We start from the raw sequence: 13,505 nt of genomic DNA, 5'->3' as shown, positions 1-13,505 counted from the left end.
TTTGATGGTAGGGCCTCAGTCCGGTCAACTATTACACAAATAAAGGGTCTTGGAATCATTTAATTCAATAGGGTTCAATTTAATATTGAATAAATGTTTTAAAGTTACCAATTTAATTCGCTTATGGTACTTTAAATTTTATTAAACATAATTGAATTTTGCGTTTACTAGTAACATGTCGTTCTAATTTTATTATTATATATAATCTCCTCGATTGGAAATAAAGTTGATTAACGTTTTCAAAAGTTAAAAGGTAATCCATAAACCTATATTCCAATTTTGCTAAGATGGTTCTCACTACTACAAAATTGGTCAAAGAGAGCGTAAATAAGAGACCCTTTAATTAGATAACCGGTCTCTTTGTTCAAGAGACCGAGTTTTACAAATCACGGGTCTCGCTTAGTTTTTAAATTTTTAATTTAAAAAAAGGAGACCCTTTATTAAAGGTAACAAGTCTCTCTCGATATTTTTTTTATGAAACTTTAAAAGAGAAAGACATGTGTTTAAGATAACCGGTCTCACCGTATTTTTCCCAAAAAAAATAATAATTTGGAGAGACCTGTTACATCACTAAAATGGTCTCTCATACACTAGCTCTAATTAAACCCTAGATCTTCTCCTATCTTCAACCCGCCTCCATCTTCTTCCTCTTCTCTTAGCTCTCTCTCTCTCTTCTTTCTCTATTTAGTCCCTATCTTTTCCTTCAAATCTCCCTATCATGGGAAACTACGGTGTCAACGAACAGTTTCTCAATCCATGGGAAACTTCGTAGATCCGATGGTAAGAATGAACGAAAACCCTAGATCCCTAATAACTTTCGAAATTTGTCAAATCCAAGTAGGCTACCATTGCAATTCGTCAAATCTATTTTAATTTTTTGATTTTGTCGTGAAAATGTCGACAGGTGCAAATGGGTGCATTATTGCCATTTTATGATGTCTCGTATTTCTTCTAATTCCAATGTTTTTTTTTAATTATTATTTTAATTATTGTTTTTTTGAATCTATGGTTTATCAATTGTCGGCATGATTTTATGAATAGTTTGTATGAGGTATGAATAAGAGGAAAATCAATATTTTAAGATTTACAAACTATAATCTATGAAAATTACTCGTCTATTTATCCCAATTTTTTTGTACTTTCTTTTCTTTATGAGTATTGATCTCTTACAATCTTAGTTGAGCAGATCTGGGTTTGAATTTGAACAGAGTAAAATGCTTGCAATCTGGTGGAAATTAAAGCCGAATTGCATGAATTATACGAAAAGGAAGGGAAACATCTGATAATATGCAAAATATAAAATTAAAGGTGGTGGTTATTCAGTTACTTTTCTTCTGCCTTCATCTACTGTCAACTCATTGGTATACTAGATGAAATGTGAGATAATTGTTTATTTTTAGTTCTTTTTACAATTTATTTAATGAAAATTATGTAATTTATAAGTTATTTTGATTATTTTGGAAAATGATTTTTTCTGAATCAGGTTTATGGGATTTTGTAAGAACATTGAAGGTATTGGACAATTGAGAGTTCGAGATTTTGCAGTTGAAGAATTTGTTTCCATCTCTTCCACTTTGTATATAACTATATAATTTCAATATAATTTTGTAATGGATTTCAATTTAATTATGCAATTTTGATTCTTTTAATGTGAAGGTGTAACTTGCAATATTCCAGTAATTTCAACATAGTACTCCGTATCTATAAGAATAATTAAATGCTTAATTTTTTTTATTTTAAATGAAACCAAAGAGACCGGTTGAGTTAAATAAACAGTCTTAGTTTTTGAAAAAAAGAGACCACCTACCTTAAATAGGTGGTCTCAAATTTCTGAAAAAAGAGACTGCCTATGTTAGATAGGCGGTCTCAATTTTCAAAAAAATGAGACTACTGTAGGGAATAATTTCAAGCCTTAATCCCACTAGCTTGAACCCCACTGTGATCATACACTAAAGTACGGTGGCGTCCAAAAGGGAAGAAGATAGAGCAAAAGAGTCGCCAACATGTTTTAGGAACTTGTAATCCGTTCACGAGGTGAAGTTTACACCCCTTAACGATCCAAGAGATCGTCAACTCCATAAGGTCTTGAACCAAATAAGGGTTCGGGGAAGAACGTACAAATCCAACCTAAAAGAGATTGAACCTGCCCTAATAATAGGCCTCTACTTTATTCTAATCGTATTCATGTGCGCTTTCTAATTAACATGCAATCAATAGGATTAACTCTAAACTTGTTTATCTATGTTGGTTGAATATTAATGCACAAATAAAACTATTATTGGCGATCACTTGAATTATAATCACATTAACCCTAACAAGATTAATAATATCTTATTAAGCAGGATTATAAGTATCAAATTCCCTTTAAACATGCATAAAAGATGTGATCAAGCAATAACAATAAATAAGCATCAAACAACATAATAGTAATCAATAATTAATAATCATGACAATAAAATTATAATCATCAAAATAATAATAATAATAATAATCATAAATTATAACAATTATAATCATAAAATCATAATCATAAATCATAATTAAAATAATCATATCAACATTAAAGCATAATAATAATAGCAAGATCCTAGGCATGATACTAACAAGATTAATAACAAACCCTAGCATGTTACTAAGCAATAAAAATCAAATCTTTAGCCCTAACATGATACTAACAATCATAAATATTAGGAAGAACATAGGAAGCATCATAACAATCATATTCAATATTAAAATTACCCTAGACATGATACTAGGAATATCATAATAACAATATAAACATGATTTCTAAATCATAACATCAATTAAAACCATTAAAGCACTTACTTTGATGCCTCGTACCTCTTTCTAATAACAAAATACACACGTTAGTAACTTCAAGGAAAATAATAAAACAAACAATTAAAGTAAATAATTGAAATAAAGATTTGGTACTAAACCCTCAGAAATTAAACCTTTCACGTCTAGGGCGAAGACAACTTCGAATATGGCTATGTGTTTCTAGATCTTGCGAATGCGGAATTTTGTATGTGAAAACAAAGTTTAGAAAAGAGAAAGATGAATTAATGAATTAAAGAAGAAAACTTGATGAGAATTGGTGAATGAGTAAAGAGGATGAAAGAGAATTAATGATTGCGAATGAAAACTGATTGTTGATGAATGAAAACGGAGTTTTTAATACGTTATTTATAGAGAAATCAGCCAAAAAGATAAAATATCAAAACAGAGCACTTGGCGCACGCAAAACGAGGTTGGCGCACGCAAAACAGAGCTGGCGCCAGGCGCCAAGCCTGTTTTTAACGCGTTTTCAAAAATCAGATAAGTTTGCCGTACTGGAGGATAAAATCGTATCTTTTCCTCGAAAATGCTTTTTTATTTTAATTAAAACTCTGAAAAGTCAATAAAAGTCAATTTATCAATGTTAATTGAATTAGGAATGAAAAGAACCTTCTAGAAGAATCTAGAAGACTAAAACCATTCCTAATTGCATTAGGAATGATAAATCATTTTAGGCCCTCCCCTAGATCATTGGGCCGTATATAAAGCTCAAACCGAGCCTAGTTTAGTAAATTGGCCATAATTTCCTCAATATTCATCGAAATTGGGCTTATAATCTATCGTTGGAAAGCTCTTGTCAAGCCCCATCCAACTACACTATTATTGGACCCATATCATGGACCAACCAAACTGGATTGGCTGTTTTCTTAAAATAAGTTTTCAAAAACAGAAAGAAGAGAAAAGAAATTAAAAACTATCCGCAACACTAGACTTTCCACACTTTCGCTTCATTCGATTATGATTCGACGTGAAAGGTACTCATCACTGGGTTTGGTTTTGGGGAGACACAAATGGGTGTCTACAGAAGCCCCCACTTTGACTGAGTTTGGAGAAACGCGAGTTTCAAAAACAAAAGTCAAAGTAGCGATAGGGACGAAGAATGACTCAGAACGTTCTACGATCCTAAACCACTCTTGTAACGCCGATACCTGCAAAACTAGCGTTAGTTAAACAGATAAAAGAGTTAAGAAACGCGTATCTTGCACCGTCGAGCACACGTCTCTGAAAGTAACCGATTTGTTGTCGCTTCACTGTTGTTTTGATGACCTCCTGCAAGCTAGAGAATTCCATCCCGCTTGAAAACCTCTACGCCTGTAACTGCTTCTAATATAGAAGATTGCTTCGCCTGAAACGATCCTCCTCCGCTGTGATAATATTCCGCGTCCAAGGGAACATCATCGAAAATTATTTCTCTCGAAACAATCCTCACCCGCATTGATAATATTCCACGTCTAAGAGAATACTATCGAAGATTATTTCTCTTGAAATAATCTCCATCCGCATTATGACCATCTTCCATGCCTAAGGGAACATGATCGAAGAAAACTTCGCCTGAAATTACCTCCAGTTGTTTGTGACAACTTTCCACAATCTAGAGAACGCCACCTTGCTGTTTCGATGTTCACTCGTCTCTGAACAAAGAGCTTCCTTTTGATATGTTCACGTGTCTCTGAACAAAGAGCTTCTTTTTGATATGATCTTCTGAATGATGTGTCCACGTGTCTCTGAACGAAGAGCTTGATAATAGGATGCCCACGTGTCTCTAAGCAAAAGAGCTTGTAGGAAATGTCCACGCGTCTCTGAACAAAAGAGCTTGAAAAGGATTGTCCACGCGTCTCTGAACAATAGAGCTTGAATGAAAATTATCACGCGTCTCTGAACAATAGAGCTTGATGGAATTGTTCACGCGTCTCTGAACAAGAGAGCTTGAATAATATGCCCACGCGTCTCTGGAGCAAAGAGCTTTGATGGAGATGTTCACGCGTCTCTGAACAAAGAGCTTTGGTACTTGAACGTTTGTTGCGATAATATTCTGAAGAAAAATTTCCGAAGACCAACGTTTGTCGATCTCTAAAGCTCGCCTGAACTTTGCTTCCGCTAAAACCAATATGTCGGTGTTTCCGTGATGAGCCAATTCTTAGGCGCTTTAAGCTAAGTGAGACGATCTTTCATCAGACCGACCACTTATTGTGATTGTAATCAAACTGACTACTTAATCATGTCAAATTGCTTATAGGGGCTAACTGGCGTACCAAGGAACCCAAAATTGCTGTAAGAGGTCAAAATCACCTTTCTGAGAGGCTTCGAGCTCTGTCGCTGCCGAAATATCTCTGGCGCCAAGAATTGACTCTGTCGCCGAAAGCTGTGATAGGGTCTTCCCTATTCTGCTGCACCTGTATTTATTTTGACTATAGAACTTTGCCAATTTCTTTAACCATCTTAGGGTTGACCTAAGGTTTAACATCGCTTGACTTATCGACTTGACACGAATCAAGGTATAAACTTGACTCGATATGATTGCCTGACTCGAGGTTGACTCGACTCAAAGTGAAATGACACATGTGTTAGACTCAAATCAAGGTGATATGACACGACATGACTCGTGTGTGCATTGTAATGTGGTCGTGCGACTCGAAAATGCAAAAAAGCAAAAATTTTCCGTCATTTTTGTGGAGGGTACCGACTTTCTCCCGAAAAAGAAAGACGCGAAAAAAGAATCGAAGTTTTTGAAGGTGCATGTTAAATGAGTTTAGCCAAATGTCATTTGATACTATCTCTCAAGGTGTGAGGATTAATCCGTCCTAGGCTATCTCAATTGTTGACTCAATGATGAAAGTATTTAGGTAACTTAGGCAATGGAGGCTAAGCACTTCATGCTTCGTGATGCAATGACAAATATGACTGATGAGCGATGTTGATATGACAAGGCATGCTTCAACGTTGTGTTAAGATTCCATGACAAGGGTTCCTAAGGGAAGTATATTTGGTCATGTATCTGTGATGTGTGTGATAGTGACACTAAAGTTAGGCCGCAAGGGGCTAAGTGTGTGGGAAAATATATTGAAAAGAGTCAAATGGTGGTGACTCTTAGGCTAGGTAAGCTAATGATGTAGGGATCAAGCCCCCAAGTCTAGCTCTAAGTAAATAGGGATGAGCACAGGGAATCCCTTGATATGATCACGGTGTAAGTGTGTGAATGTGAATATGAATGCATTTTTATTACGGCCGCACCTCGATGTGAGGTTGCCTACGTATCCGTTAGGAATCAGGCCGAACGGAGCTCTAGCCGAACCTTGCACAAGTGTGTATACCTCAAAAAGGGCTTTTAAGGGTTGTAACGTGGTTAGGCTAAAGTTTATAGAAGAAAGGGATAAAGGCTCAAGACCCTAGATAAGCCCCCAAGGTATGCAACCTCGCTTTTGAATCTTTATATTTTTATGCTTGAGTTTCTACTCTTTTTTTAGCTCTCTTTTTTTTGCTTTAGCATTTATTTCATTTTTATAAGTGTGAGCAATCTCGATCATGTGGTCTATCACTCACTTGGCATTCATGTTTCTCAGGCACGGTACCGAGCACTCGATAAGAGACGCAATCTGAGACGTGTTCTTATCGAAGATATTTTCATATCAAAGACATTGGAACACTTGCCCTTTTGTACACTTTTATTTATTTTTTGCTATTTTTTCTATTTTAATCTTTTGAATTTGCTCAATCTTTCTTTAGAATTGCAAAATTTGCACACTATCCCATCCCAAGGATAGATAGGTGTAGGTTAAAAAAAGAAAGGTCTATCGTTAGACGAGGCTCAAAGTAGTTTATGAAGAAAGGATGTATAATTGAAGGGCGAAATGAGATATGATGTGGCTACAAGGGGTGCCTCAAATCATTGGTATACCTTGTGCTTAGTTCGACATGGATTTTTTTTTTATATATATATAAGACTCAAACCGGGCCCAGTTTAGTAAATTGGCCATAATTTCCTCAATATTCATCGGAATTGGGCTTATAGTATATCGTTGGAAAGCTCTTGTCAAGCCCCATCCAACTACACTATTATTGGACCCATATCATGGACCAACCAAACTGTATTGGCTGTTTTCTTAAAATAAGTTTTCAAAAACAGAAAGAAGAGAAAAGAAATTAAAACTATCCGCAACACTAGACTTTCTACACTTTCGCTTCATTCGATTATGATTCGACGTGAAAGGTACTCATCACCGGGTTTGGTTTTGGGGAGACACAAATGGGTGTCTACAACTACTTATCTTAGATAGGCGGTCTCAGTTTTTTCATTGTAGGGACCACTTCTAATAAAGCAGTCTCTTTGCCAAAGACACCGCTGAGCTAGAGACCACCTCTAAAGCAGTATCTTTGGCCTTTTTCAACGGGTCTCTTTGGCCTATTTTGTAGTAGTGAGGCAAGTTTTAAAAACCCATGTCAAATATCTAAGGTTGGTTTTATTCAAAATGTTTGAGTAAATGCCAACACATCTTCATTTTGAAAAGTGTTTCAAGGGATATAATGAGATGGGAGGTACAAACCCTCTAAAATACAAGTATAGAAGTCCAATAAAATCTCTTATCCTCAATATGATTGAATATAAGAAAGTGATTGGAAATCTCTATGATCAAAAGTTGATCAAATGACATTATTCTTCATCCATTTCATATAGAGTTAAATGGTTGATTAAACTCTAATATGAATAATGATTGAATAAGACTTAGCAAAATCATGAAAAGTGCTTAAAGAAGTTAAGCAAATCATCATTTTGAACCTAAGAGAAGTTTTCTAAGTGGCTTAAATGGGAAAGGTTTAGGAATATATGAGGATTGCATTAAGAAGTTATAGGCCAAGAAATGAAAACAAGTTGCTACTTCTCAAACCGAGAACTACTTATATGCTAAAAGTTTTTATGAACAACAAATGTTTCAAATTAAATGGATCAATTCCAATTTATTAGAAACTACCTCATATAGTTGGAAGGTAAAAGAATGGAAATGTTCCAATTTAAGAAGTATATTATAGAAATTGATTTAGCATATTGCTACTTCTTGGACATACGATGTCTTGTTTAGTTCACTCATTAAAAAATGTGGTTGAACTAAAGGAAGAAGTTATGGCTAAGGGAGAAATAAATCTACAAGTTTACAAGCAAATGTTGCTACTTCACAAGTACAATCTACAAGTCTGGAAGCAAAAGTTGCAACTTCACAAGTAGAACTTATACCTAGTTATTGACTAGAATTAAATAAATGTTATTAATTCTTGTCATTATCAAAACATACCCATTCAATATTAGTAATGACTAAGCATTGAAGATTCAAAAACATGGACTAAATGCTATTCTATGCTTCATTGAGTGATAATATGTTTTAAATTGCTAAATATCTTTAAAGTTCTATAAGATAGAAATTATTACACAATTTCTATATATAAATTGTCTCTAATATGTCAATTAATTCGAATGAAAAATGAACATTGCATGCGGAAGAACCAAATGGATGGACTTTCAATATCATTAGATTTTGCATCTATTGATATATGTAATTATCATTCTAATTTGATATTCTGACAAAGTCACCATTTAGAGAAATGATGATGCAAACTCAAGGTCGAATACATATCGATGTAAGAAAACCAAAGGTTCAAAGGCGAGAGACGGACAATGAAACTTCATTTGTGATATGATCACTTGTGCTTAGTTGAAGCATAACTGTGAAAGTTTTGAAAAGTTCAAAACGTCCAGTATGAAATTCAAAATCAACTTGATAAGATAATAAATACACTACAATATAATTGTAATGATAAAAGTTTGAGTTAAGACATTTACTTGGCAACACATTCAAAATATTGCGATATGATCGTAATAATGAGAATTAAGCCAAGACCTTGACGAACATCCAAGAGTTGTGAAATCGTTTTACGACAAACTCCGAAAGAAAACCTTGTGAAGTGTTTATGAAGGGAGCTATCAATATATATGAAATATATTTTGATCACTAGTAGAAAAAGGCTCATTTGCGTCGTTCATTTATAGAGTATTTGCGTCGCTTCTATGAGCGACGCAACTGCTCGCGACGCAAATGACTTTTAAATCATTTGCGTCGCTTCTAGGCGCGACGCAAATAAGAGTCATTTGCGTCACTCCTTTATAAACAAGTGACGCAAATAAGAGTTATTTGCGTCGCTCCTTTATAAAGGAGTGACGCAAATAGCTGTTCTGAGCAACTTCTTGTTTGTTATTTGCGTCACTTGTTTATATAGGAGTGACGCAAATGACTGTCTAGACAATACAAAATTGCTTTATTTGCGTCACTTGTTTGTTTAATGAGTGACGCAAATGATGTGAATTTTTTTTTTAAATTTTAATAATTGCTTGTATATGTTTGTAGTACCTGTTTTCCTTGCTAGTGGTATAAAGTAATATGTTAACGCCAATAATTGAAATTAAAATACAATATTAATGAATGCAAATGTAAATTTCGGCAGAGTCTCCTTTGTATTTTGGCCTACCCATAAAATTGGGAATGATGGCATTATATTAACAACCTGTCCAATAAAATTTACATCTCAATATCATAGACATTATACTCATCATCCCAACACCAATTAACCAAAATCATTTATGTCAAGCCTATATTCCAAAACAAGAGTCCAACATGCGCTAAGTGTAAATCTAAAGTTCAACATTACATATAAAATACTCTGCCCAAATATCTCGAATCTCATTTATCTCCTCCTCAGTATATGGTGTAATTCTTGAAAAATCCTATCAACACAAAAAATATACAAGAGGAAAGTTTTAATTCAAGATTGTAGCTAACATCATATCAAATTGTATTTATCAAACAAAAATGAAATATTTGACAACTCATACCTTAATAAGATCCTCACTGCTATGATGATGTTCAAGTATTTCGTACATATAACACATGACGTAGTAGCCACACTCACGTCCACCCAATTGTTAAATTACTATGTGATGTACCTGGACTCCTGGAGAAAATGTAAGTGGCCAAGACTCTGGATAACTAACCACTATAGGTTTAATGACAACTAGTGACACTTTTATTTAAAAAGACACTTTTGTTTAAAAACTGATGATGCCCTACTCAAATTCTGCTACATAGCTGAAATGCAAGTTGAAATGCCTTCATGTACCAGGGAAAAAAAGAAAAACACAAAAGAGAAAAAATCCCTAAAAGGACACAAGCTACTAGGCTACAATGCAACTAAATCATTAAGCAAAAGTTAAGGATTTGTTCATATGCTCAGCTTTCAAGAGTTCAAACCGAGAAGAGGAATTCACTAATCAAAGCATGGGAAGAAAGTGAGAAGTGCAAAGTCGAAAACAAGTAATATTACTTTCAGTCATGTCATCATTCCATTGTTTTGTCTTTAAGTTGCTGAGGGACAGGCTGAATTACTGAAACACAGTTTTTTAAATAAAGATTTGAGTGAACCAGTCCTAGGAATGTTCTCTAGAGTTGTTCTTGGATAGATTTTACATGTGACATATCTAGTATAGTTTGAACCATATTCTAGTTTTAAGTGTTTGTCGTCTGACCAATGCATATAAATATAAACGATACTCTTTGATGGAAAACATGGGACTCATTTATATACTAATTGAATTGAGCAGGGCACAAAAGAAAATTGTTGATGTAGAGGCATGGGAGAACAGCAGGAAAGTAACTGCTGAGGCTGAGTTAAAAAAGATGGAGGTATAGTATTGCCATTGATTTTGTCTCTTTGAGTATATTGTGCTGCGTGACAGAAGGCTCTTTAACTGTTGAGGATTTCATGAGTGCAGGAAAAGTTGGAAAAGAAGAAAGCAGAATACGCGGAAAAATTGAAGAACAAAGTGGCAATGATTCACAAGGAAGCAGAGGAAAAGAAGGCGACAATTGAAGCCAAACGTGCTGAGGATATTGTCAAAACAGAAGAGTTGGCTGATAAATATCGTACCACAATTGGCATGTGAGTCAAGTTCGATTGTGTAAATTATTCAGGAACCGGGGAGTAAATGCTTATCCATTCTTAGCCTTGAGAGTTCCATATAGCATTACCCTAAAATTATTCCAAGCTATCGCTAAAATTTAGTTACAGCTTTTAATTAACGTGATACAAGTAAACCCTCTTAACCAACGAAATAAACTTACAGGTGTAATTAAGAGGCCTAATACAAAATAAGATTGAATTTCGTTCGAAAAATTTTGTAGGAGTAAAATGTACATGCTTACCCTACCACTTACAAAAAAAAAAAATAAAAAAAAAAAATTATGGGAATATATATGGGACAAAAGTTTAATACACAAACTTATCAAGGGACAAGTGAATCAAACAAGCAATTAGATTGTGAAAAGGGTGAAAAGGAAAGAACAAAAAAGGTCTTAATTTTATTTGTACAAGTGTTCCATGGTTTTGTTTATTTAATTAGCAGGTGTATAGTTTGGGCAGACTTATGAAAATTTATTACATTTTTCATACCTCATAATTAGCAGTAGATATCATAGACATGCTGCCAACCGCCATTGGCTTGCTCTTTAGCGAAGGATTGCTCAATGTCTCAACCGCAGCATAAAAGGCATCCATATCTACATGAAGCCAAATTCTTTCTGCAATCTGTACATTTTCATAAACACTGGGATAATAAAACAATAGCATAACTTATGACCAAAATAGCAGGAACCAACCTTCTGATAGTGAGCTATATCAGTTATTTGAGAGGTGATAATTCACTCACCGAATTCAATTATAAAGGCAGTAATTCACTCACCAAATTCCTGGTGTTTTAATTCGATTTTTTTTGCTCGAAATTGTTCGAATTTGCTCAATTTTTTTGCTCGAATTTGCTCGTATTTGCCCATAATCAAATTTGCTCGAATTCCTGGGGTTTCTTAGGGTTTTTTTTGTTGTTTTGCTCAAAAATGGGGGTTTGTAAACCTGAATTTTTTCCGATTATGGGTGTTGTCAACATTGCGGTTTGATTGTTGAATTTGTGGGGGTTTTTTGGGTCGAATTTATTGGGGTTTTTAGGTTGAATTTCTGGGGTTTTTGGGTCGATTTCATAGGGTTTTTGGGTCGATTTTCTAGGGGTTTTTAGGTCGAAATTCCTTGAATTTCAGGTTGATTTTTGCTCGAATTTCTTGGGGTGTATGGGTCGAATTTCTGGGTTTTTTTTGCTCGAATTTCTGAGGTTTTTTTGCTCGAAATTCTGGGTGTTTAGCTGTAGGAAATCGCTGTTCTTGGAAGATAGGAGTAGTGCTGTTTTTTTGTTTTAGTAAAAGGGAGGCAGCTAGCAAGTGGAATCCGAAAAAAACCTAAATGCAAAAGAGTGATTTGCGTCACTCAACTAATAAAATGTGATGCAAATAACTCAAAGTGTAATGCTGCACATTACTTATTTGCGTCGCTTATTAATTAAAGGAGTGACACATTTGACTTCTATCACTCATTTGCGTCACTTGTCACTAAATGAGCGACGCAAATAACATAATTATATGCGTCGTTTCACTAATTAAGAGCGACGCAAATAACAAAAAGCTAAAATGTATCTGACTTTTGCATCGCTTCTTGGTTAATGTGCGACGCAAATAACTTTTAAGGATGCTTAAAAAAACATTTGCTTCGTTCTTTTGTATGAGTGACGTAAATAAGGCGATGCAAATGTACGTTTTTCTACTAGTGGATAATGGATGAAAATTACCTATCTTCCAACCATTTTTCAAGGGATATACTTTTAATATAAGCTACACAACTAAAAAAAACTATATATGTCAAATCAAATGTAGCAAAAACTCCATATATGATATGGATAAGAAGAGTTCTTATAAAATCTTTCTACAAAGCAAGGAATAAAAGTTGTATTAAATCATTTAATGCACGATCAATTCCTATACAGAGCACGGGGTACTACTACACAAATCATACTTAGCACAAAATGTTTGTTGCTCAAGCAGGTGCCCTTATGGAAATTGTTCCAAAAGGTCAAGTAGGAGTAGTATAAATCTCAAAAGAGTTCGAGAAAAACAACAAATAATCGTGGTTCAAACCATGATTGGTTCACCCTATGCTTAATATGCCTCCTCAAAAGGCAAGTGGGAGTATAAGAATCTCGAAAAGTTAGAGAGCCTTGAAAGAGTTCAAGAAAAGTGATTTCAAACATCTTGAAGAAATTTGAGAAGTAATAGAATAAAAGCAACAATATGATCATGATTCACCTCATGTTACAAATGACAACGCGTGGTCTCATTAAGTGTAATGGGAATAATAACCATGTGTCAAAGGTAGTACATTCCAAGTGCACATCCTCTGTTGTCGTTTCTCATTGAAACTAAACAAAGTTGTTGTGTAAGTTTCAATTGTTGCATAAAAACCCACAATGATGATTAGCATATGTAAAACTTGGCCAAAGAAATATGATTATTGACTAAGAGTTCTAAAATATTTATTTTGGAACATGATGATTATGCAAGTAATAAAGATGATTTGGCAAGTGATAACTCCAATTGGTTTAAAAACCAGGAAATCTGAAATAGATTCTTAGTCTGTAAGCAAATGTGTGAAACTTAATTAATTTGCCTAATTAGGAGAGGCCCATTATAAGAAAAACAGACAAGAAAGAAAAATGTTTTCTAGCTAAGCAAAGACTTGTTAAAGGATTC

General features: G+C 34.4%; 1 protein-coding gene and 2 long non-coding RNA genes across 4 annotated transcripts; 2 read left to right on the top strand and 1 right to left on the bottom strand.

Moving 5' to 3' along the window:
* The first annotated feature begins 501 nt into the window (after nucleotides 1–501).
* LOC110689237 lies at nucleotides 502–1,649 on the top strand. 2 transcript variants are annotated; one of them, XR_002504861.1, is made up of 3 exons: nucleotides 502–780; nucleotides 905–1,377; nucleotides 1,484–1,649. It is a non-coding gene; the product is annotated as an uncharacterized LOC110689237 (long non-coding RNA). The 2 variants fall into 2 exon arrangements; XR_002504860.1 differs by having other exon boundaries at nucleotides 507–1,377.
* Nucleotides 1,650–10,074: 8,425 nt separating this feature from the next.
* LOC110689479 (remorin-like) lies at nucleotides 10,075–10,993 on the top strand (the record flags this gene model as incomplete). Its single annotated transcript, XM_021866267.1, has 3 exons — nucleotides 10,075–10,193; nucleotides 10,481–10,562; nucleotides 10,652–10,993. Coding segments are annotated over 3 exons (372 nt in total), but the record flags the coding sequence as incomplete, so codon positions are not given.
* Nucleotides 10,994–11,168: 175 nt separating this feature from the next.
* On the bottom strand, nucleotides 11,169–12,259 carry LOC110689236. Its single transcript, XR_002504859.1, has 2 exons — nucleotides 11,618–12,259; nucleotides 11,169–11,463 (listed from the first exon to the last, which is right to left on the bottom strand). It is a non-coding gene; the product is annotated as an uncharacterized LOC110689236 (long non-coding RNA).
* Between the last annotated feature and the right edge of the window lie 1,246 nt (nucleotides 12,260–13,505).

The sequence above is a fragment of the Chenopodium quinoa genome, unplaced genomic scaffold (genome assembly GCF_001683475.1).
Source record: "Chenopodium quinoa cultivar QQ74 unplaced genomic scaffold, ASM168347v1, whole genome shotgun sequence".
Taxonomy (NCBI): Eukaryota; Viridiplantae; Streptophyta; class Magnoliopsida; order Caryophyllales; family Amaranthaceae; genus Chenopodium; species Chenopodium quinoa.
Note: the sequence above shows the minus strand (reverse complement) of the source record. Positions and strands in the feature narration are given on the sequence as shown.